The sequence below is a fragment of the Bos indicus genome, chromosome 2 (genome assembly GCF_029378745.1).
Source record: "Bos indicus isolate NIAB-ARS_2022 breed Sahiwal x Tharparkar chromosome 2, NIAB-ARS_B.indTharparkar_mat_pri_1.0, whole genome shotgun sequence".
Lineage (NCBI taxonomy): Eukaryota > Metazoa > Chordata > Mammalia > Artiodactyla > Bovidae > Bos > Bos indicus.
The window spans coordinates 90340618-90367294 of NC_091761.1; the positions used below are offsets into that span (position 1 = coordinate 90340618).

General features: G+C 41.1%; 1 protein-coding gene across 2 annotated transcripts in view; it reads left to right on the forward strand.

Moving 5' to 3' along the window:
- Window positions 1–26677, forward strand: part of CDK15 (cyclin dependent kinase 15) — a 96398-nt gene that overhangs the window by 48608 nt on the left and 21113 nt on the right. For both annotated transcript variants that reach the window (XM_070770226.1, XM_070770232.1), the window contains exon 10: window positions 6093–6156. In XM_070770226.1, the coding sequence (XP_070626327.1) occupies window positions 6093–6156 (64 nt within the window). The remainder of the gene's footprint in view (window positions 1–6092; window positions 6157–26677) is intronic.

Genomic DNA, 26677 nt, shown 5'->3' on the forward strand with positions numbered 1-26677 from the left:
GGAAGAGGGTATCTTCTATGACCAGTGTGTTCTCTTGGCAAAACTCTATTAGCCTTTGCCCTGCTGCATTCCGTATTCCAAGGCCAAATTTGCCTATTACCCCAGGTGTTTCTTGACTTCCTACCTTTGCATTCCAGTCACCTATAATGAAAAGGACATCGTTTTGGGTGTTAGTTCTAAAAGGTCTTATAGGTCTTCATAGAATCATTCAACATCAGCTTCTTCACTGTTACTGGTTGGAGCATAGACTTGGATTACTGTGATATTGAATGATTTGTCTTGGAAATGAACAGAGATCATTCTGTCGTTTTTGAGATTGCATCCAAGTACTCCATTTCAGACTATTTTGTTGACCATGATGGCTACTCCATTTCTTCTAAGGGATTCCTGCCCACAGTAGTAGATATAATGGTCATCTGAGTTAAATTCACCCATTCCAGTCCATTTTAGTTCGCTGATTCCTAGAATGTCAACGTTCACTCTTGCCATCTCCTGTTTGACCACTTCCAATTTACCTTGATTCATGGACCTGACATTCCAGGTTCCTATGTAATATTGCTCTTTACAGCACCAGACCTTGCTTCTATCACCAGTCACATCCACAATTGGGTGTTTTTTTTGCTTTGGCTCCATCCCTTCATTCTTTTTGGAGTTATTTCTCCACTGATCTCCAGTAGCATATTGGGCACCTACCGACCTGGGGAGTTCCTTTTTCAGTATCCTATCATTTTGCCTTTTCATACTGGAGGTAGCCTAATGTAAATAACAGCTTTTAAGTTGCACATTTGAATTCTAGCCATTTTTCAGCTAAATGAATGTGTGCAAGTTATATAGTCCCTCTGAGCTTCAGTTTCCTCTTCTGTTACATGGGGCTGGTGATAATGATTTTATAACCTTGCTTTGAGAATTTTAAAAGAGCACGTGAGTAACAAGCACCACGTGCCCTACGTGCTCAACAAATGTTTGCTGTCTTTCTCTTTCTCTCTCAGAAATTATTTTCATAGTGATGTTTCAAAGACCAACCCAACTGTTGACAGGCATTTCCTAATATTTAACCTAATTGTTCTATTCTCTCTGTTAGTTTCTTGTCCACATTAGAGGAAGCAGAATTAACCCTGCCTAGATCTGACCCTGTGCAGCTGCTGCTGCTAAGTCGTTTCAGTCGTGTCCTACTCTGTGTGACCCCATAGACGACAGCCCACCAGGCTCCCCCGTCCCTGGGATTCTCCAAGCAAGAACACTGGAGTGGGTTGCCATTTCCTTCTCCAATGCATGAAAGTGAAAAGTGAGAGTGAAGTTGCTCAGTTGTGTCCGACTCTTCGCAACCCCATGGACTGCAGCCCACCAGGCTCCTCCATCCATGGGATTTTCCAGGCAAGAGTACTGGAGTGGGGTGCCATTGCCTTCTCCATCTGACCCTGTAAAAGTGATCTTTTACACACTTGAAAAGTTTTTCCTATTCATTTAATCAGGAAGCAATATCATTGGGTACTCATTATCTTATAAGATGTTACAAAACATTGGAAAAATGGAAAGAATAGGAAAAACGCATAATCTGTGCTTTCAACTGTTGTTCAGTCTAGGTGGGGTGATGGGTGGTATATAAGTAAATACATGCAAACAAACATGAACTATGTATAGATGCAAAAGATGTATGTATAACTAGATAGTTAACAACAATTATAATAGTGAGATAAGGTATGCCATTAGGATATTTGAAAAGTTGTATATAAATTGGTTTTTTAAAACATTACTTCCTATTTTTAAATGATTGTGTTCTTAAAGCAATCATTTTATAGTTCTTTGCATTTAGTGCAGCCTTTAGAAATCATAGAACACAAAGAATGAGTTACGACACTTCCCAGAATCTGATGGTTTTCTAGTTATTGGTTCAGGTTTCCAGGACTGGTCTTGGTGACTGTCCCTGACCATGTGAAGGATGTTTTAGGTATTAATAACTCGGTAAGTGAGAAGTTTGGACTTGTATCTGGACATAAAATACCCAAACATGAGTGATGCAACCAAAGCAAGCACATCATAACAAATGGGTCCAACAGGTCTTACCCAGGAAGCCATGTTAATGTCTAACATTATGCTTATCACACTGCAATAAATCAGAAGGACTTTATTTTGACATTTATGACAACTCATTACACATTTAAAACAAGTAAACACATTAGAAATAACACTGGCATGATGTTAGAGTCGCGAGTTCAGAACTCAGCTCTAACTTTAGGTTAGGAGGTAAAGCAAGCCTCACAACCTAACTTCTTGGGTCTTTAGTGTCTTCTGGTGTATTTGGTTTTCTGACTCCTGAACTTGTGACCTCTTTGAACAAAGTGTTATGAGACTATTGTAGCGCCTATCATTTTTAATCATAACATTCTTTTCTGTTTATTAAGTCTCCCCCTCCTCCACTTCTGAAGTTATTTCTCAAACTTATAGACTTGCCTAGCTCATTGTTGCACTCCAGTACTCTTGCCTGGAAAATCCCATGGGGGTCACAAAGAGTCAGACACGACTGATTGACTTCACTTTCAGCAACAGCAGCAGCTCATTGTTGAGCTTCAGACTGTACTGATGAGGAGATAGTTCCATATTGCTTAGCTCTCCTTACTGGGCACCAGGAGGTCAGATTCATTATGTCTCGTTTCCCCCCTTCTTCTGTCCAAGCAGGTAGAGACCCCAGTTTTGTTACCACATCTATAGTTTCATGCTCTGAGAACAAGGAAGAACCATATTCATCAGTGTGTTGTCTATTATACTATTACATCCCAAGTAGTTTGGAAATTCAAACACTACAAATGGCTCCTGAAGTGTGTTTTACTAAAAATGGTGTACATAGACAAAAAAGGAAAGCTGCTTCAGGCTCTGTGATATTTGATGTAGGGACTAGTGGGTATCTCCCAACCTCTAATCACAACTTTTCTTTACATGTATTCTGAGATCTCATTCTTGAGAAGTCCTGAATCTTTACTTATCATCTTTCTGAAATACCCCTAGGTGTGTATGTGTGTGTGTGTTTACACCTGAATGGCTGTTATTAATTTTTGATCAATTTTTTAGAAATCTAATTCTTTCAATAAATATTTTTAGCAAATAACACCGGATGTAGCTCTAAAATCCAAATAAAATAAACTATGCAGACTTTAAAGCCATTAATCAAAATGCCTTCAGTTTCCATTTCAACAAAGGCAGAAAACAGCCTCTGCAGCCCACTGTGGTTTCAAACATAGCACTCACTAACTGCCTTTTAAGAGCCTTCAGGGAGAGAGTAAATCAACTATTTTTGGTTTTCAGTTTCCCAGTCAGTGAAGTGGAGATTTAGTAATTTTCTCAAGTGAAAATGAACTCAATAATTTTCAAATAAAAACTGAGCATCAAATTTCCAAATAAAGGATATTGAATTTTTGTTTAAACTTTTAAAATCTCAAAGCTTAAAGCTTTTAGCACAATCTTCTAAAATTGTTGGTATCCATTGTTGGCTTTAATTACACAATAATACAAAGTAGCCAACAATTCTGGTAACTTTTGCCTTAGAGAAAATATGGATGTGGTCATTTTTATTTCCTTTATTGCTTTCTCTTCATTATCTTTGCTTTCTTGTCATTTTCTTGCTAGGCAACAGAGATGTAGGGGTATTTGTGAATCATTCTGCCCACTTGTTTACACACACATCTGTGCAAATACATAAGATGGCAGTTTAGCAAAGAAGAATTAACTCCCCATCCTTTGGCCCTCTCCCACAAAAGAAGAATTAGTCCAGTTGGTTTTTCAAAATGGATTCCAGGATTCTCAGTGTTCCCTCTGGCTCGGGGTGGCTGATAGGAAAAGCTCACAATCCTCTCAGTAGCTTTTCAATTTGTTTAGGGAATGGATCAAAGAAAGAAGCTTCTACTGGGTGGCTTGATTTTTTATTATTATTATTATTATTATATGAGGGAAAATGGCACTTTGTTATCTTTTGTTTGAGGACAAGCTTAACAGGCACCACAAAGTATACTTGTCAGCCAGAGTCCTACTCAGCTAACTGGTGGTTATTAAGAGGCTTCCAGATTCCTCATCAATTTTCATCAGTCGAGGCTTCCCAGATGGTGCAATGATAAAGAATCTACCTGCCAGTGCAAGAGACACAAGAGACACAGGTTCATTGGTAAGATCACCTGGAGTAGGAAATCAGTCATTGTTGGGCAGTTGATTTCCTGCCATAACAATTGGGCCAGCATCTGTCTCCAGCATTTTACAAATGGATTCACTAGGCTTCTTCTATGAGAGATGCTTGTATTGAGGTATGCTTCCCAGAAGAGCTATATTGTAGTGGTGTATGAAAGCTACTAATGTTTCATTAGTATTTCACAAAAACAATATTATTCTAGCTCCCAACTGACATTGAGCATTTATGATTATCTTAAAAGAATGGTAAGGTTTTGTCTACAAGGGAACTCAGAGTAACAGAGTCATTTAAAATCTGAAGTATTTTGACTTAAATTCTAAAAGATTTTTCTTTTCTTAGTAATTAAAAAGTAAAGCTTCAGTTTAGTAATCCAAAGCATAAGTGAGCTCTTTTTCAAGCAATGTTGTTACTATTATGATCCACCAGTTAAAAACCAAACACTATATTCCAAACTGCTGGGCCACAGAGAAAAGAAGCAGATAAGATGAATTCAGTAGAAAAGACTAGAGTTAGGTTTCGGATCATTTTTAGCCAACATTCCACTGCCTAAAGGTCAGTAATCTGAATCCTTTTTAATTTGAGCACATTGGTGAACAGCTGAATGCCCATGCTGAGGCATAATTTAAACTGTCAAATGTCTCCTGTTGAGATATATATATATATATATATATACAGAGAGTTATCTGATGTAAGGCAAAGGGACACTTTGCCACTCACGTCTTTCTGTATTTCCAACTCCAAAGATAGCATCCCAATGTATGGTGATCATGCACTACATACAGTAGGCAAACTTCGTTTTATTGCGCTCTACTTTATTGCACTTTGCAGACATTGCTTTTTTAAAACAAATTGAAGGTTTGCAGCAATGCTGTCTTGTCAGATGATGGATAGCAATTTTTTAGCAAGGAAGCATTTTTAAAATTAAGGTATGTACATTGGTTTTTAAATTAAGGTATGCACATTGTTCTGTTACACACTTAATAGACCATAGTATAGTGTAAACATAACTTTTATATATACTGGGAAACCAAAAAATTTGTGTGATTCACATTATTACAGTATTAGCTTTATTGCTGTGGTCTGGAATTAAACCCAAAATATCTCTGAGGTATGCCTGTAGATATTTAGGGATGAGAATGTGACTTTAAGTAAGGTTATATGATCTGTATTAGTCAGGGTTCTCCACAGAAACAGAACTAATGGGAGATATGGAGGGGTGTGTGTGTGTGTGTGTGTGTGTGTGTATACACAAGAGCCAATTCCCATGATATTTTATATTTATATACATATTTATATATATATATATATGTAGTGATTTATCATGGGAATTGGCTCGTGTGATTTCATGGAGGCTGAGATATGTCCTCTGCAAGCTGGAAAACCAGGAAAGCTGGTGGGATAAGTCCGTTTAAGGGGGCCACTGGTATAAGTCCCAGAATCTGAAGACCAGAGAACTAGGAGCTCCAAAGGCACGACAAGGTGGATGTCCCAGCTCAAAAAGAGAGACAAAAAATTTGTGCTTCCTCCACTCTTTTGTTCTATTCAGGCCCTCTACCGATTAGATGATGCCACCCAAATTGGTGAGGGCAGTTCTCTTTATTCCGTCTACTGATTCAAATACTAATCTCTTCCAGAAACACCCTCACAGTCACACTCAGAAATAATGTTTTATCGACTGTCTTGGGCATCCTTTAGTCCAGTCAAGTTAACAAGTTGACACACAGGACAATGGAAATATACTGCAATTTTGCCTGGGAAACTACAAATGTCGGAAACACTAAAATTTCTTTCTTGTACACATCAGCTGGCACAATGTGATATACATCCAGTTTTTCCCTGTTCCTCCCCGATGTGTCCTCCATGTCTCCACACCTGCTCCATCCACTTCATCTGTCCCCGAATCTTTGTCTTTATATAGGTGCTGGGAGTCCCTACAGAGGATACCTGGCCTGGAGTTTCCAAGCTACCTAACTACAACCCAGGTAATACTGATTTGAGCTTCCAAAAGCTCTGTGAGTTATCAGTGTAAGAGCACTGGCCACACAGACAAGGTATTTTCCTTTAATTGTTAACAGTGTAGACAGATATTTAGACTCTTATATTCCGTGACTAATCTTTTTATGAGGAAAACATTGAAATAGTAGTTGAGGTTAGATCAGTTTTCCAACTCTGTAAAACACAAGTAACAAGTGGAATAACAATTGGGAATGACTATTACTGTGGACTCCACATCCATTTCCAAACACCCAATGGTTTAAATGGAAAACTCAAAAGAAGGTCTCATTTTTGAGCCCAATGACTATCATTGAGTCTATTTGCTAGATTATTGTACTTCATAAAGTATAAAAAGAAAGCTATAGGGGAAGCAGAGGCTCCCTGGGCCTAGGACAGGCCAGGTAAGATGTCTCTAGATTATACAAGAGTTCATCCATTGTCTCTAGACCTAACACTTTGTCATTTTCTGTCCCATATTTGGCCCTCCAAGACTGGCTCCTGGGGGTGGATTTGGAAGTGTTGCAAGTATTCCAAGGGAGATGTTTTTGAGAAATGGTCCCAAGGACATGCCAGAGAGGTCAGATTACCTAGTTGTCACTTCAAGGACATTGAAACAAAAGAGAGAAGGCAAGCAATGAGCTATAGGATAAAGGACCACATCATGGCCATACCAGAGCTGGACTCTCGCAGGCAGGATTAAAGGGGAGGTAGATATATATAGTGTGGGAGACCTGGGTTTGATCCCTGGGTTGGGAAGATCCCCTGGAGAAGGTAAAGACTACCCACTCCAGTATTCTGGCCTGGAGAATTCCATGAACTGTATTGTCCATGGGGTTGCAAAAAGTCAGACATGACTGAATGACTTTCACTTTCACTTTCAGATATGTACACAATTAGGGAGAATGTGGCCCAAGTTTGATTTTCCAGTCTTTATATCCTTCCATTGTCCCATAACTAAAAATGGAATTTCCCTAAATTGTTGTATTACTAACTTTGGTATGAGGGGGTTTTTATGAGAGTAAGAAATTGTAAGAAAATTTAAAAGGCAATTAAAGTGGAAAACAAAAGACATAGAAGGCTAATTTTCTTTTATTCCTCCAGCATCTAATACTTTTACTCAAACAGCTGTATATAGGGTTCAGTCATCTTGAACTGACTAAGATTATGGAACACCTACAGCAGCTAAAGACCAACTCTAAAATCATTTCAGTTGCTTTGTGAATGATCTATATGCATTGTTAGATGGGGTTTGGATCATTACAAATAGTTTGCCATTTCTAATTAGCACTTGAGAAAAATGTCACTCTCTCACCTCAGGGCTTAGAATAATGCCTTTTCCATTTGGTCTGAGATAGAGAGAAAAAAGACCAGGCTTCTCATAGAGATGATGGTCCAGTTGACAATAAAGCCTATCTCCAGGTGCTTCAGTTTCTAGGAGAACTGGGTCTCATCTTTTTCCACCCTGCCTGTACCCCTCCCTACCTACTCTGCTCTCCAGGTGAAAATGGGACCCCTCAGCTTCCTAAAGTAGGTGCAGGCAGAAGTTTAGGGTCACAGATGGGTTGTAGAAAATAATTGGAATGATCTCAACACAAAGCTGCCACGGTGAGCATATGCTATTCCCTCAAACTTGAACTATTTGGGTTTCAGGTTGATTCCAGCAATAAACAGTGATCCTTGGTGAGAACAATAATGAAAGGAACTTGTCCAACATGCTTTCCTGCCAGATTCTGTACTAGATAAGATAACTGGGTTCCAATAAACCAGTGAGAAATATGTTGCATTTTTCATTTTGCTGTCATTTCAAAGTAATATGCAATTTTTTATTTATGAAGAAAATTCTCCAGGCCCAACATCAATAGGGTTCATATTTTGCATTGTTTTTCTAGTAAGGATTCAATTTAATTCAAATAAGTCAAAAAGTTTTGAGCACCTACTATCTGCCAGGCATTGTGTTATATGCTTGGCCTGCATAGATGAATTTGGCACATTCTTGGATCTCTAAGAGGTTGGGTTTGTAGTCACTCAACCACAGTCTTTCACCAGCTCAGCTTATGAGAGGGTGTTCATTTGCAAACCCTACTTCCATGGGCTTGGACAGTGTATAGACCATGGGCCCGGCTAGGCTTATGGAGGGAAGCAAATTGTAACCTTAGTCATAGCCAAGATGTGTAAACCTGAGCTTATAAATCTTAGAAGTCCAGCATATCCTGAGCGTGCAGTCAGTACTATTGATAGCTCAATCATAAGGAGTATGTTTTAAAACAACCACCCACATATGTGTTCCAAGAACATCCCCTTATGTGAATTAAGAAGTCCCTTCAAGCTATACCCCTCCTACCTCCATCCCCAAGCCATTGCTGCTACTTGCAGGCACTTGAGCTCCAGTGATTAAGGGACCAGAAGAGGGGATGGGAGCCAGATAAACATCACAGAGAACTGTTAACACTGTTCTTGATGAGATTTCCATTCCTTTCCTTTTCATTCCATAGGCCCTCAAGCTTTGAATTCAGCAGTACGATCACTCTGAGGGAGCTGGAGAGCTCAGAGCCTAGAGAGCCATCCAGTGTCCATTTGTATCCACTCTGCCCTTTCCAGACCTTGTCCGGACTATGTATGAACAACACAGTTTCTGTTTATACAGGTTTTTTAAAAAACACCTGGTACTGACCCAGCTGGACAGGTTTCTCTGACCAGTTACCTCTTTTCTTGGGGTGCTGATAAGCAGGTTGTCAGTTTTCTCACCATCAATTCAGACTCCCTTGCCAGATTAAATCTGGCCGAGGAAAGAGAGGTATATAATTTTATACCCTAGCCTTTCTTTCCTTCTTTCTTTCCTTCCTTCTCTCCCCCACCCCACCCCCCATTTTAAGCAAGCTGGCTGAGAACTCCGTGTCTTCCACTTCAAAGGGCCAGTTGTCTTATTTTGATGTGGGCAGATTGAGAAGTAGGCTTTGAAAAGTAGGCTTTTTTTGTTTAATCTTTTCTCCTGGGATAGCTTTCAGAGCAATATATCCAAGTGTCAGTGAAGGGGTTCTGACGAGCACGGATTCCCAGACTCTCAGCAGGATCATTCTCTAACAGAAATATAAAAGTGAAATATTAAAAACCCTGGAACGTGAACTCCATCTGCAGAGTAGCCAGTGTCTTGCCTTGCTTGCACCATGGGAAAAAAAGATCTCCTTGAAAAAAGAGGGAGGAAGAAAAAAGTGCTTTGAGTAAGAGGTTTACAGGTTTAGTAGAGCATAGTAACATCCCCTCAAAGAAGTGGGTGTTGCTCCGTGACCCCCCAAAACGCTCCTCCTTTGACTCAGCCGCCAGAACACTCACCCTCCCCAGCAACACACCCCCTTTTCACATGCTAACTGAGGCGCCTGTGATTGGCTGAACAATAAACTGGTCACACTTGCTAAAGGCCTGCCATCTTGCACACAATCAGCCAAGACACATTAATCAAACTGGCGGGAACAGGGGTCTGTGCCGGCCTCCTGCAGGGGGGGAGGGGAGAAGTTCAGTGACCCTTAGTAAGAGTCCACAGGAAGCAATGATAAAGAAGGCATGCTGGAGAAAGTCTAAACAGGTTAAAGCCCCAATTGATGCCATGTCTGGGATGCACTGGGTTTTTGACACAGAGGATCCCAGAAGCTTAACGCAAACTGGATATTGGGCTTGACTGAAGTCTGCCAATGCAACAGTAGTGTGAATTTAAAGGGTGGACCCCTATAGACATTCTTACAGAGCTTTCTCAGGCCTCTTAGCTTCCCCTCCGGCTCCCAAGAAAATACCCCTCCTGTTTTTAGCCTCAAGCACATTGGGCCCAACTGGACCCGGTAAAAATAAAATGTACGAAAGGGGTAGAGATCCCTGGGTCAGGAAGACCCCTGGAGAAGGAAATGGCAACCCACTCCTATATTCTTGCCTGAAGAATCCCATGGACAGAGGAGCCTGGTGGGCTATAGTCCATGGAGTTGCAAAAGTGTGGACATGACTTAGCAACTAAAATAACAACAGCGAGGAACAGATGAACCTTTCAGGAATAATTAAGAGAAAGTATTGACTGGCAAGGTATTGGTCCTAAATTAAATATTTGGAGGACATTAAAAAGAGTTAATTTTGAGAGAAAAAGAAAAGTTAACATTTGTACTTTCAGTGGTAATATCTTCTGACTTTTCCAAATTCCCTTTAAAAAGCTCTGCCAATGGCAGTATAGAGCCAATAAGACCATACCTTAAAGACCAGTTTGCTAGAGGCTCACATAAGGCTTTTAAGAGAATCAACTAAATATTTAGACATTTCTTAGGTAAAGTAAACCGAGGCCTTACTCCTCTGGACCTTGTCCAGTCACCATCTCATTAGATGCAAAGATCCTGTGATAAAGAAAAACTTTTTTTTTCCTGCCCACATGATTGCAGCCCAGTTGTGGTTTTTTAATGTGTCATTGATTGTTTCATCCAACTCCTTTTGCTCCCCTGAAAGGGTCTGTCGTGGCTCTGTTTGCTTCCTTAAACACGGTTTTTGAAAGCGCTCACGCTGTGTGAGCTCAAATCCTAGCATTAATGTACTGCTGGGTTCATTTCACCACGCTCAAAAGCGCCTAGTTTAAATCCCTCTCAATTCCATTTGAGGCACCAGAAGACTTTATCCTTCTCCACTAATGGTTCCAAGTTTACATCTAGATACTGGGGGTCAAGGACAGGAGAGGATTTAGAAATAACAGTGCATGACATTAGTCAATGCATTTGCCAAATTGGCAATTAGTTCCTGATGTGCGTGCAAAGCATTTTATTCCTGTCTCTTTGATGCCTGTTCCTGTTGAGAAGGGAATAGAATCCACAGAGGCCTTCAAACTTTTAAAGAAATATCTGCTGAAAATCATGCCTGATTTGTGACATGAGCTCAGCTACAGGGAAGCATCCGGGATTATCCTGGTTCTTTCAGCCCCAGGAAAGAACGCCGCACATGGAAAGACTTTCCACTGGAAGAACTTGGTAGAAATCAAAAGGCAGGAAAACGGTTCTAAAAGTCCTGCAGGGACCCAGATTCAGATGTCCTATAAACGATAGGCAAATGGATCCTGCTGACACCTAGTTATTTTCAGTACGTCTGCTTTTTCAGTTTTTGACCACCAGGTGGAAGCAAGAAATAACATGGACGGAATACTGGCATCAGACAACATGAAAACAGCCATCTAGCCCCACCCTGGGAATGTTTTCTTTTGACCTGAAATGCAGCGTGAGCACTTCACTTCATGTGACACCGCTACAGGACAGAGGATGATTAAAAGTTTAAAATGATCTTTGTCCGTGTTGCGGTGACCAAAAGCTACCATGCTTTAGGCTCAGTAGGTCTTTGTGTGTTTGCTATGAACACAGCCTAAGCTGTGTGCATCGCATCCACTCGATTCAGTGAACTGTTAGACAAGGGAGTTGCTCAGTGGGCTGAACTAAGGGGAAGGATACTGATAAGAGAGATTTTAATTATCAGCATCAGTTCCAGGAGTGGCAGGTCCACGCTCCATCTGGCAACTTCTGGGGGTGCTTGAGGAAGTTATTCTTTTCCAGTTCCCTAATGTGTAAAAGGAGAAGGCAATGGCACCCCACTCCAGTACTCCTGCCTGGAAAATCCCATGGACGGAGGAGCCTGGTAGGCTGCAATCCATGGGGTCGCTGAGGGTCGGACACGACTGAGCGACTTCACTTTCACTTTTTACTTTCATGCATTGGAGAAGGAAATGGCAGCCCACTCCAGTGTTCTTGCCTGGAGAATCCCAGGGACGGAGGAGCCTGGTGGGCTGCCGTCTATGGGGTCACACAGAGTCGGACACGACTGAAGTGACTTAGCAGCAGCAATCTGTAAAAGTGAGAAAGATCCTATGATTTAAAATATGTTCCCCCTGGGTTGGGAAGATTCCCTGGAGGAGAGCATGGCAACCCGCTCCAGTATTCTTGCCTGGAGAATCCCCATGAACAAAGGAGCCTGGTGGGCTACAGTCCATGAGGTCGCAAAGAGACAGAGAGGCTAAGCACAGCATAGCACAGCATACTGTCTGCTGGGGTCCATGCTGGTCAGAATAGCACAGTTTTACACCTGAGGAAAGAGCAGCTTTCTCCCAGGTCCACCCAGAATTATTTCCTAGGCTGGGAAATGGGTCCATCCAAAGCCAAACCTTGTTCTCCTTCTACTAACTATGTTATGTCCCTGTCTCATTTTGCAGCCAACATAATGATTTGATATGTGTATATATTGCAAAATGATTACCACCATAAGTTTAGTTAACATCCACAATGCCTAACTTTTAGGCAGTGCCCACTAAAAGGTAGTTCCCGTCCTTTTTTTTTTTTGCACAGTGTGGAAGTTCATTCAGCTGCTCAGTGACGCGCCAGGGTTTAGACTCAATGACAGGTGTGTGAGAGATGATGCTATGCCTGTTTCTTTCTGTTTGTATGTGTGTTCAGTTGCTCAGTTGTGTCCAACCCTGTGACCCCATGGACTGTAGCTGGCCAGGCTCTTTTGTCCATAGGATTCTCCAGGCAAGAATACCGGAGTGGGTTGCCATTTCCTCCTCCAGGGGATCTTCCCAACCCAGGGATCGAACCCACATCTCTTATGTCTCCTGCGTTGGGAAGTGGGTTCTTTACCACTAGTGCCACCTAAGAAGCCCCTTCTTTCTGTTTAGCTCCCTTAGAGTTCTGGACTTCCTTCTACATGTCAGGCACACCTCCTAGGCCAGAACTGATTTGATTTTTGCTTGCTTGGGCTTAAACACAGCCTGAATTCACACACTGTAAGAGTTGACCTGCAATTTTCCAACACCTACCTGAGTCAGTCTGAGCACCTGTTAAAGCTGTCCTTTCTGGTGAAGGCTCTTTCCTCCTCATCCTGAACCACTGTGAGAGGCCAGCCCATGCTGTGGCCACAGGGCTCTTCCCCTGGAGACCCTTATTATCTTGGTGGATGTCCAGTAAGGACCGCTACATCACAGACAGCAATCTTGTTGTCATTGTTGGTTTCACCTAAATCTTGATACAGTGGAAAGAGCACTAAAGGTTTCTGCAATGCAAACCTGACCACTTCCAGTGATTCTAGTATCTTACACTTGCCCCTGTAACTGTCACATAAGAGTAAATAGATATCTATTAAATGAAATCAATAACCAGAAGTGAGGAAACCTGGGTTCCAGTTCCAACTGCATCCTCTGAACTAATAATCCTTGTTCTGCCTGCTTTATCAAGGAAGTACATGTAAGTTACTATTCACCTTTTGCTGGGTAAAATAACTGTTGCTTATCTGCTAACATGGTTAGCAGAAGGAGAACAAGGTTTGGCAGTGGACTGACCCATTTCCCAACCTAGGAAATGCCTCTGTGTGGACCTGAGAGAAAGCTTCTCTTTACTCAGGTGTAAAACTGTGCTTCTCTGACCAGAATGGACCCCAGCAGACAGTATAAGTTAGTATGAGTTAGGCACTTTACTGTAATATTGAATGATTTGCCTTGGAAAAGACCCAAGATCATTCTGTCATTTTTGAGATTACACCCAAGTATTGCATTTTGGACTCTTTTGTTGACCATGAGGGCTACTCCATTTCTTCTACAGGATTCTTGTCCATAGTAGTAGATAGAATGGTCATCTGTTCACTCTTGCCATCTCCTGTTTGACCCCTTCCAATTTACCATGGTACATGGACCTAACATTTCAGGTTCCTATGTAGTATTGTTCTTTTACCGCATCAGACTTTACTTTTACCACAAGACACATCCACAGCTGGGCATTGTTTCTACTTTGGCTTAGCCTTTTCATTCCTCCTGAGAAACCTGTATGCAGGTCAAGAAGCAACAATCAGAACCGGACATGGAACAACAGACTGGTTCCAAATTGGGAAAAGAGTGCATCAAGGCTGTATATTGTCACCCTGCTTATTTAACTTATATACAGAGTACATCATGCAAAATGAGCACAAGATGGAATCAAGACTGCCAGGAGAAATATGCAGATATGCAGATGACACCACCCTCATGGCAGAAAGTGAAGAGGAACTAAAGAGCCTCTTGATGAAAGTGAAAGAGGAGAGTGAAAAAGCTGGCTGAAAACTCGACATTCAAAAAACAAAAGTCACAGCATCTGGTTCCATCACTTCATGGCATATAGATGGGGAAACAACAGAAACAGTGACAGATTTTATTTTCTTGGGCTCCAAAATCACTGCAGATGGTGACTGCAGCCATGAAATTAAAAGGCACTTGCTCCTTGGAAGAAAAGCTATGACAAATCTAGACAACATATTAAAAAGCAGAGACATCACTTTGCCAACAAAGGTCTGTCTAGTCAAAGCTATGGTTTTTCCAGTAGTCATGTATGGATGTGAGAGTTGGACCATAAAAAAGGTTGAGCATTAAAGAATTGATGCTTTTGAACTGTGATGTTGGAGAAGACTCTTGTGAGTCCCTTGGACTACAAGGAGATACAACCAGTCCATCCTAAAAGAAATCAACACTAAATGTTCATTGGAAGGACTGATGTTGAAGCTGAAGCTCCAATACTTTGGCCACATGATGTGAAGAGCTAACTCCTTGGAAAAGACCCGGATGCTGGGAAAGATTGAAGGCAGGAGGAGAAGGAGACAACAGAGGATGAGATGGTTGGATGGCATCACTGACTCGATGGACATGAGTTTGAGCAAGCTCTGGGAAATGGTGAAGGACAGGGAAGCCTGGTGTGCTGTAGTCCATAAGATCACAAAGAGCTGGACATGACTGAGCAACTGAGCAACAAGGCACTTTACATACATAATTCTACTTGGCTTCACTACGGCCCTATCAGATGGGGCAGTGCTATCATTTCTACTTTACAGATGAGAGAGCTGAGGCTTGGGGAGGTATGTGACTTGCCCAGGGTTACCTGGCCAGGGTGACCCAGAATATCCAATCTGTTGGACTCCAAGTTGGTGCTCATAGGTGATTCCATAAGCAAATATAACTTCCAAGGACAAATATAATTTGGTAATAAAGCAATGCCCTAGGCTGACATTAGCCAATAACATTTTTCCATGTTCATTTTCAAATGATTATGTCCTTTAACCCAGATTTGCTTTTAGAATCTGTGAGCTTGGCAATAGGTTTCTGGAGTGCAATATGAGTGGAACCCTTGCCCTGGGACCCCAGGAGGCAACCCCTCCACCCCTCACTGCAGCTAACGAATCCACGTTGTTCACAGAGTCTGAATCACCATCAGGCTCATCGCTGTCACGCTTCTGGAGTATGGCAAAAGCTCCTGGGAGTTACAATTAACATCTTTATTAACCTGTCCCCCAAATAAGGCAGTGAAATTCGTTTATATACATGGCCCACTTTGATCTTCATTAATAGTCTCTACATTTATTTTTAGTTTTCTCATCTTTAATTTATTTTATTTCAATAATTAGTTTTTATTGGGGGAACTGGATGATCTCAGAGTAATTAAGACTATGAAAAATTGCAAATGAAAGAAAGCAGGTTAAAAAGAATTTTTTTCCAAGCAACATCCTGCTGTGTTTCTTCCCAGTTCAAGAAGAAAGCCTTAAGGTCATAAGTATCTTGGATCTGGTTCAAAACAGGCTCCTTCCCCAGCCCCATAGCCAGTGCCTGGCATTATGGATCTCTGTAAGATATACAGTGGGAATCACAAGTGGGCTGTCTTGAATTACTTTTACATTTTAAAAATAAGGTTTAGTAAATTTATCTCACTTTTTATTTTTTTACCCAAGCATCGATTTTTCATTTGTTCAACAAATATTTATTGAATGCTAGATGCTGGGACTAGGATTCAGAAATAAATAAGACATTGATACCTGCCTTCAAGGCATACAGTCTAGAGGGAGAAACAAATAAATAATACAATGTGGCAACTATTACTATAACAGGGTCCCCTGAGGACCTCTAGGAACACTAGGAAAAAATGCCTTGGTTGTCTGGGGAATCTAGGGACTGTTTGGGAGAAAGAGACATGCACTGGGTTTCAGGAATCATGAAGTGGGCTTTCTCTACGTGAGCAAGAGGGGAAGGACATTCCAGACAAAGGAACTCAACAGAGGAGTAGGGAAGCAGGTTTACTTAATATAAAAGTAGGTGAATTGCTCAGGGAAGCTAGAATGTTGGTTTTGTGGCAACTACTGCTAGAGATTGGAGCTTCCCAGGTGGCTCATTGGTAAATAATCCACTTGCTAATTCAGGAGACAGGTTTGATCCCTGGGTTGGGAAGATCCCCTGGAGAAGGAAATGGCAACCCACTCTGGTATTCTTACCTTGGAAATCCCACGGACAGAGGAGCCTGGCGGGGCTACAGTTCATGAGGTCACAAGAATCAGACACAACTTAGTGACTAAAACAACAATTGCTGGAGATTAACCTGGAAGGGTAGACAGCAACCAGACTGGAAAATTATTTGTAAACATCCTAAGGATTAGATTTGACTAATAAGCAAAGAGAAGGCATTGGATGGTTGTTCGTAGGGAAGAGATACGGCAGGATTTAAATTTTAGAAAAAATTGCTTGGAAGGCTATATGTAGAATTAAATTGGTGGTAGTCAGTATGGCAATGCTCTAGATTCTAGAAGATAAGTAGGAAGTCTCAACCAAAGCAGTGGCAATGGATGAGGAATGTTGGGACAAATCTAAAAATCAAGAAGGAGGTACAGTCAAGGCGAGATTGTAGCTGACTGGATTTGACCTGTGAAAGAGAAACTGAAATCCAGTGGGTGAGAGAAGGATAGTGCCATTTACTGGCACAGGAAATAAAGTGGGGAAGGAACAGATTGTGGAGAACGTAATGAGTATAAGGTTTGAACATTTTGAGTTTAAGCTATCTGTGAGACCACCAAGTGGGGATATCTAAAAAGCTATTATAATAGAAAGACAAGCCTGTGGGGACCTCCCTGGTGACCCAGTGTTAAGGACTCCATGTTCTGACTGCTTAGGGCCCGGGTTCTATCCCTGATAGGGGAGCTAAGTTTCCCACAAGCCACTCAGCATAGCAAAAAAAAAAAAAGAAAGAAAGAAAGAAATAGAAGCCTGTGATTATAGAGGTCTAATATAGAAATACAAAATTGGAAGTCATCGGCTTAAAGTGGTATTTAAAACTCCAGGTGTGAATTTAGTTGCCCAAGGGAGAGTGTGTAGAGAAAGACTACAATGGAATTCATGGGAACCAATACTGAAGGATCTGGTAGAGGGGATGGGTTCTTTGAAAGCTGAGAAAGAAGAGCCAGAGGGGCTGGCAAAGACCATGATCCCATGAAAATCATAAATTAGAGGGGAGCACCAACTACCATGTCTGTGCATTTCCAGCACTGAACACAACAGCTGCATGTGGGGGCCCGTAAACGTTTGTAGAGACTACAGGGGAAATGATACATGTTGCCAAATGATGAATCATTAAATACCATAAACACTGAATGGCATGATCAAGCTATAGCTCAAACATCGATTTTGAAGGTGGACAGACATTAAACAGAGCACTGCCTCCAGGAGAGAAGAGACTCCTGACACCTTCTGTCACCTCCACCCTCTCCATCCACGCACCGGGAGCAAAGCCTAGCTTCCCCTTCTGCTATATAGACCATTACCTTAGGAACAGGCTTCTGAGGATGGAATACTTTCTTAGAGAATCCACAAAAAGTTTTGATGCATGGTTAGAATGGTGGGTAGGGCTTCCCTGGTGGCTCAGACAGTAAAGAATCCACCCCCAATGCTAGAGACCTGGGTCTGATCCCTGTGTTGAGACGATCCCCTGGAAAAGGAAACGGCTACCCACTCCAGTATTCTGGCCTGGAGAATTCCATGGACAGAGGAACCTGTCAGATGACCCCTGACAGTCCATGGGTCGCAAAGAGTCAGACACAACTGAACGACTTTCACTCTCTCTCTCTAGAATAGTGGTAAGCCTCCAATGCAAATTGAAGTGCCAAGTAGCGCCCTGCATGAGAGCACTGACTTTTGGTATCCCAATGATTCTCAAACAGGAATTGAGAGCCTGGTAATGCAAAGCCAAACTCAGACGTCTTGAGCAAAAGACTAAGGCAATTTCTAAGCCAGCCACCTGAGAAAGGAGGGCGAGCAGTTGGGAGGGTGTGAGTGTGTGTATATGGGCTGAGGCTGAGGGTGAAACAGAAGAGCTACAGACTTTTTGCAAAGCCACTTTAAAGTTCCTGCTGGAGATACCAAAATAAGGCTAACAGCATTATCAACTATCTAAATATATGGTATCTTAAGAATGCACTGGGTTCGGGAAATTCCAGAGGTGTAGATCAGTAGACCGGGCTGTAAGATAAGCGTAGGGTAATTGTGCTAAGACTATAGTAACTAGAAAATGTTTCACTTTGAGCTAAGGCTCCAAATGGTCATGGTGATATTTTATCAACCAACCAACAAACCTCTATTGACTTGAATCACTTGTGAAATGAGCTTTCTTAAAGGTTTATGAAAAATGCATTATTTTACTGTGGTAGCAACAGTTGGGCCCTCATTTTACTTTTACTCCATTCAGTTGGGAAATTAAAATGTTCAGCTTTTTTTTATTTATTTGCCACTTTACTTTTTAATTGAAGGATAATTACTTTACAGAATTTTGTTGTTTTCTGTCAAACATCAATAAGAATCAGCCATAGGTACACCCATGTCCCCTCCCTCTGGAACCTCCTTCCCATCTCTCTCCCCATCCCACCCCTCTAGATTGTCACAGAGCCCCTGTTTGAGTTCCCTGAATCATACAACAAATTCCTATTGGCTATCTATTTTACATATGGTTTGTAAGTTTCCATGTTACTCTCTCCCTATATCTCACTCTCTCCCTCCTCCCCTTCCCCTCGTCCCCCTCCCCCATCCATAGGTCTGTTCTCTTTGTCTATTTCTCCATTGCTACCCTGCTAATAAATTCATCAGTACCATCTTCTTAGATTCCATATATATACATCAGTATACGATATTTATATTTCTCTTTCTGACTTACTTCAATCTGTATAATAGGCTCTAGGTTTGTCCACCTCATTAGAACTGACTCATTACAACTGACTGCGTTCATTTTTATGGTTGAGTAATATTCCATTGCATATATATGCACCACAGCTTCTTTATCCATTCGTCTATTGATGGACATCCAAGTTGCTTCCATGTTCTAGCTGTTGTAAATAGTGCTGCAATGAACATTGAGTTACATGTGTCTTTTTCAATTTTGGTTTCCTCAGGGTATATGCCTAGGAGTGGGATGGCTGGGTAATATGGTAGTTTTATTCCTAGTTTTTCAAGGAATTTCCACACTGTCTTCCATAGTGGCTGTATCAATTTACATTCCCACCAGCAATGCAAGAGTGTTCCCTTTTCTCCACTGTCTCTAGCATTTATTGTTTGTAGACTTTTTGATGATGGCCATTCTGACAGGGGTGAAGTGATATCTCATTATAGTTTTGATTTTCATTTCTTTAATAATAAGTGATGTTAAGCATCTTTTCATTTATTTGTTATCCATCTGTATGTCTTCTTTGGAGAAAAGTCTGTTTAAGTGTTTTTCCCACTTTTTGATTGAATTGTTTGTTTTACTGATATTGAATTGTATGAGCTTGTATATTTTGGAAATTAATTATTTGTCAGTTGTTTCCTTTGCTGTTATTTTCTCCCATTCTAAGGGTTGTATTTTCACCTTGTCTATAGTTTCCTTTGCTGTGCAAAAGCTTTTACGTTTAATTAGGTCCCACTTATTTATTTTTGTTTTATTTTCATTAGTCTAGGAGGTGGGTCATAGAAGATCTTGCTTTGATTTATGTCATTGAGTGTTCCGCTTGTGTTTTCTATGAGTTTTATAGTTTCTGGGCTTACATTTAGGTCTTTAATCCATTTTGAGTTTATCTTTGAGTATGGCATTAAGAAGTGTTCTAATTTCATTCTTTTGCATGTAGCTGTCCAGTTTTCCCAGCACACTTATTGAAAAGTGTATCTTTGCCCCAATGTATATTCTTGCTTCCTTTGTCAAAAATAAGGTACCCATAGGTGCATGGGTTTATCTCTGGGTTCTCTGTCTTCTTCCATTGGTCTGTATTTCTGTTTTTATGCCAGTACCATACTGTCTTGATGACTGTAGCTTTGTAGTATAGTCTGAAGTCAGGAAGGTTGATTCCTCCAGCTCCATTCTTCTTTCTCAAGACTGCTTTGGCTACTTGGAATCTTTTGTGCTTCAATATGAATGGTGAAATTTTTTGTTCTAGTTCTGTGAAAAATGCCATTGGTAATTTGATAGGAATCACATTGACTCTGTGGATTGCATTTGGTAGTATAGTCATTTTCACAATATTGATTCTTCCTACCCAGGAACATGGAATATTTCTCCATCAGTTTATGTCAACTTTGATTTCTTTCACCAGTGTCTTATAATTTTTTGTATGTAGTTCTTTTTTCTCCTTAGGTAGATTTTTTTCCTAGATATTTGTTGTTGTTGCAGTGGTGAATGGGATTGATTCCTTAATTTCTCTTTCTGATTTTTCATTGTTAGTATATAGGTGTGCAAGTGATTTCTGTGTATTGACCTTGTATCCCATGACTGCTGATTTCACTGATTAGCTCTAGTAATTTCATGATAGTTTCTTCAGGGTTTTCTATGTATGGTATCATGTCATCTGCAAACAGTAAGAGTTTACTTCTTTTCCGATCTGGATTCCTTTTATTTCTTTTTCTTCTAATTGTCATAGCTAGGACTTCCAAAACTATGTTGAATAATAGTGGTGAGAGTGGACATCCTTGTCTTGTCCCTGATCTTAGAGGGAATGCTTTTAGTTTTTCACCATTGAGAATAATGTTTGCTGTGGGTTTATCATATCTGGCCTTTACTCTGTTGAGGTAGGTTCCATCTATGCCCATTTTTTGAAATGTTTTAATCATAATTGGGTGCTGAATTTTATTGAAGGCTTTTTCTGCATGTATTGAGATGATCATATGGTTTTTATCTTTCAATTTGTTAATATGCTGTATCACATTGATTGATTTGCATATACTGAAGAATTCTTGCATCCCTGGAATAAACCCAGCTTGATCATGGTGTATGAGCTTTTTAACATGTTGTTGAATTCTGTTTGCTAGAATTTTGTTGAGGATTTTTGCATCTATGTTTATCAGTGATATTGGCCTATAACTTACTTTTTTGTTGTCTTTGCCTGCTTTTGGTATCTGGGTGACTGTGGCCAGAATCTGGGTGATTGTGGTGTAGAATGTGTTTGGAAGTGTTTCTTCCTGTGCAATTTCTTAGAAGAATTTCAGAAAAATGTTTCATAGAATTCCCCTATGAATTCTGAAGCCATCTGGCCCTGGGTTTTTGTTTTTTGGGAGATTTTTGATCACAGTTTTGACTTTGTAATTGGCTTGTTCATAATTTCTGTTTCTTCCTGGTTCAGTCTTAGAAGGTTGAACTTTTCTAAGAATCTATCCATTTCCTCTAGGTTGTCTATTTTATTAGCATATGGTTGCTCATAATATTCTCCTATGATCATTTGTATTTCTGCATTGTCTGTTGTAACCTCTCCTTTTTAATTTCTAATTTTGTTGATTTGATTTTTCTCCCTTTTTTTCTTGATGAGTCTGGCTAGTGGTTTGTCAATTTTGTTTATCTTCTTAAAGAAAATATTCAACTTTCAAACTTGCCTCTTGCAATGTACTTTGCTCCTCCTGCCTCAAATTCCAATTGAACTCAAAGGAGAACTCCTTTAAAGAGAACTGCAGAAGGAGGAGATGGAGGAAAGAAAAGTGAAAGTGAAGTCATTCAGCCGTGTCCGACTCTTTGTGACCCCATGGATTGTAGCCCATGGAATTTTCCAAGCAAGAGTACTAGAGTGGGTTGCCATTTCCTTCTCCAGGGAATCTTCATGACCCAGGGATCAAACCTGGGTCTCCCACATTGTAGGTAGAGGCTTTACCTCTGAGTCACCAGGGAGATGGAGAAGAATATGGTCTAATGATTTACCATCATCTTTGGAAGGAAAAGGATAATAAGCTACCTACAGATGTATGATTTGAGAGGTTATTGAAACCAGAGAAACAGACTTGTCTTGAAATGGCATTGGATAAAATGACTGTTTTCCAGTAGTCATGTACGGATATGAGAGTTGGACTATAAAGAAAGCTGAGTGCCAAAGAATTGATGCTTTTGAGCGGTGGTGTTGGAGAAGACTCTTGAGAGTCCCTTGGACTGCAAAGAGATCTAACCAGTCCATCCTAAAGGAAATCAGTCCAGGTGTTCATTGGAAGGATTGATGTTGAAGCTGAAACTCCAATAATTTGGCCACCTAATGTGAAGAGCTGACTCATTGGAAAAGACCCTGATGCTGGGAAAGATTGAGGGCAGGAGAAGAAGGGGATGACAGAGGATGAGATGGTTTGATAACATCACCAACTCAATGGACATGAGCTTGGGTAAACTCCGGGAGTTGGTGATGGACAGGGAGGCCTGGCATGCTGCGGTTCATGGGGTCGCAGAGTCGGACATGACTGAGCGACTGAACTGAACTGAAAATGACTGTTTGCGGATCACTCTCTCATTGATCGCTTGCAGTTTAACTACTGGGAAAAATCAATGGGGGCAAGGCAAGGTCACTCAGCAGCAAATTATCTGCATAAGCGTGGAGGGCTGGCCACAGACAGGCACAAGGCTTGCCTTTATAACAGCAACCTGGCTGACCCTGGACGCCTCAGCCCCTCTTTATGGGCTCACGTAGCTACAGAAGAGATGTGGGGAGAGAGTCAAGCCCAGTCTACACAAGACACAGAACTTTAAGTTCAATGTTGTGTCATGGCCTCCTGGGGCCACTCCTACAAGTCATCCTCTACTTTTTAGGGGCTGATTTTTCTCTCATAATGCTTCCTTTTTCACATCCTTGAAAAACATGTGAAGTAGGCATCAGACATGATGTTCGGTAATTTTTATGTCCATTGATTAGTTGAATTTTCACAAGCCCATGTAAGGAAATGGGCCTCAGAGAAGTGTGTGGGAGTTGCTGGTGAGTGGTCCACCCTGCCCTCCTTACTAGACCAGTGTCCTCTCCTTCATTTAGTGCTACTCTATAAACATCTGGAGGTCATTAAACATTGTGCATTTGTGTGTGCTAAGTCACTTCAGTTGTGTCCAACATTTTGTGACCCCATGCACTGTAGACCACCAGGCTCCTCTGTCCATGGGATTCTCCAGGCAAGAGTACTGGAATGGGTTGCCATGCCCTCCTCCAAGGAATCTTTCCAACCCAGGAATTGAACCTGTGTCTCTTATGTCTCCCACATTGCAGGTGGGTTCTTATCACTAGCGCCACCTGGGAAGACCCCATTAAATATCATCATAACACAATAATGGACCGATGTGGGCCTCCCCAGGCTCATTGACGCAGGCTCTGTGGGGTGAAGCTGAGGCTTCCTTTTGGTTAAAAACTCTCCCAGGTGATGCTAGTGTGCTGCTTGGCTTGAGGACCACTGTGTGAGACTAGGTGTCTCTTCAAAATGAAAGGTAGAACCAAGGAGAAAAAGTAAAAGAAATAAGACTGATGTTGATTGAGCACCTACTACAGGCCAAGTGCTTAATCTTGTCTTATCCTCCCAGGCAACTGGAAAAGGGTTCCAACTTTACAGATGAGAAACTTCTGAGTCACTTAACTGTAGAGGTGGAGTAATTTCCCCCAAATCCCAGAGCTCAGAAGTGGCAGAAAGGAGATGTGTGAGCCCAGGCTGTGTTCATGTTGCTACACCACAAAGCTAAGGCACACACCTCCGGCCCACACCAAAGACTCAGAAATTAAGCCAGGCTTGTAAGAACTCAAGCTCGGAACACATTAGAATTTCAGTAGACTGAAACAGCAAGTTATGGGTTTCCAAGGAGAACAATAAGGCAGAGATACCTGGGAGGAAAGAGAAAGATGTGATATGCCACATGAGAGAAAGAGGCAGAAAGAAAAGCAGCAAAGGGTAAGGAAATACTTACACTACACTCACTGTTCTAATTCTCACAATAACCCCATGCAGTAGGAGCTCTAATTGTCTCCTTTCTGCAGATGGGAAAACTGAGACCCAGTGAGCAACACCCTCAAGTCACACAGCTGGTTAAGTGGCGTGTTGTTGCTCGGTCACCAAGTTGTGTCCAACTCTTTGCAACCTCATGGACTGCAGCAGGCCAGGCTTCCGGTCCTTCACCATCTCCCGGAGTTTGCTCAAATTCATGTCCATTGAGTCAATGATCTATCCAACCATCTCATCCTCTGTCGTCCCCCTCTCTTTCTGCCCTCAGTCGTTTCCAGCATCAGGGTCTTTCCCAATGAGTCGGCTCTTCTTCACCTCAGGTGGCCAAATTATTAGAACTTCAGCTTTAGCCTCAGTCCTTCCAACAAATATTCAGGGTCGATCTCCTTTAGAATTGACTGGTTTGATCTTGTGGCATTAGTGTGGATTCAAAACACAAGTCAGAGTCCCAACTACATACAGTTTACATTTCCCATCGCTTTTCAAAGGAAGAGAAAGAAGGAAAAGCCAAGAGGATTTATTTTGTTTAATGCTGAGGCCAGCACATTCCATTCATTATCTTAATATATCCATAAATTCAACAAATCACTTTGTCCTTGTGAGGTGACTATGACTTCCAACTTGAGGTACAGAAACAGGCTGGCCATAGTGAAAATGTCTTGCTTAAGGTCTCCATGAACCTGAAGCAGCAGTTTCAAACCCATGCTCAACAAGAATACTAAAGCCAGCAATTGTATTAAAAAACTAAATACCCAAACCCCAGCACCTAGGGCTCATCTAAGGGATAAATACAACATGGGAAAGCTTTGAACTGGATTTCACTACACTGATTGGAAATTGAGATATGACTGGTGAGGACATATTTTAATTTTGTTTGGCCAGGGAAAACTATCAATAGGCAGCAGAAAGTGGTTTGGAAATGAACGTTCTGAATGAATGCCAGGTATTCTGATCTTTACTGGTTATTTGAATTTGGGCACAATCACCCGAGAGAAAGTAAATAACCAGTTTAGACAAGGACTTCCCTTAGTGCCCACCTGGGACTGTAAAATGACAGCACAGTGGCTCACTTTTCTTTGAGTGGGGAAGGTATCCTTGCTTTATAATGTTGTGTTAAGTCTCCACTGTACAATGAACTGAATCAGCTATTTGTATGCATAGATCTCCATTTTGGACCTCCCTCCTAGCCCCAGCCCCCCACTCCACCCCTCTAGGTCAGCACAGAGCACTGAGCCGAGTTCCTGTGCTATACTGCAGCTTCCCACTAGTGATCTGTTTCACACATGGCAGTGCACAGAGGTCAAGCTCAATCTCCCAAGTGGCTCACATTTGATTGTATCTGATCTTGAAAACTCAGCTTAAATCATGTTCTTTGATCATGCCTTTCACTCCCCAACTCTTAACACCATAAAGTCCATCTTTAATTGAACTTCCTTTTGAAGTTACACAGTAATATGTAATTTTTGTTTGAAAATAAATGTAAGAAAATAAGCGTAGAAGTGAATAGGGTAAGCCCCCATAACCATTATCACAATCAGGTGAGTGGTCTTCCTGGGTTCTTTTCTGTACACTTACAGACACCAATAGGTTGGTATTATCAAAACCATTTTTTGCCCGCTACATTAGATTCTTTTTTGAATAAACAGTCTTGGTGTATCCCAATCCTATAAGAGTTGGAAGAAGAAAACTTTTAAAACCAAAATGATTACATTTCAGACCCAAGGAAAGTATAAAGCAAAGATATAATTGTGGATGAGAGTTGAAATACTCTTTTCTCAATTTGGAGTCAGAAATAGGATTGAAGCAGCCCCAGCTTGTGTCATTGCAGCCCCTTTTATCACTTTACACAGAGTAAGCATTTAATAGTATTTCTTGAATGAATACAAAATCATCTCCTTTTACAGATTTCATTTTGGATTAAAGAGTGTCAATATTAAAAAAAAAAAAGAAAACCATGCGTCCACATGTAAATGTAGTAAGGAGTGCTCCAATGAAAATTAAAAATCTTATTATCATCCATGTTGGATTATTCAAGCCAGGATTCACTTCTGTGCGTGAAGTATACTGTACGTGACATATAAAATTAGTCCCATTCCTTTTTACCGTTTTTGAGTCTTTGAGACTTTGCCGCCTCACTTGTCACATGAATTTTCTTGGAGGGGAGCACTTTTGTTTTCTCAAATGAATTATAAGCTTGGTAAGAGTGGGGAAGTTTCTCACGATTACCTGTGTGTTCTCCCAGCACTCACACGTGTTCACACACCAGATGTCGAGTATTGTGACTGTATTAGTTTAGTTTGCTAGGAATGCCATAACGAAGTGCCACAAACTGAGTGGCTTAAGCCATGGAAATGTATTGTCTCACACTCTGGAGGCTAGATATGAAGCTGAGGTGTTGTCAGGATTCCTTCCTTCGAGGCTCTGACAAAAGGATTTGTTCAGGCCTCTCTTCTTGGCTTGTAAATAGCTGTCTCCTTCTGTCTCTTCATATTGTCTTT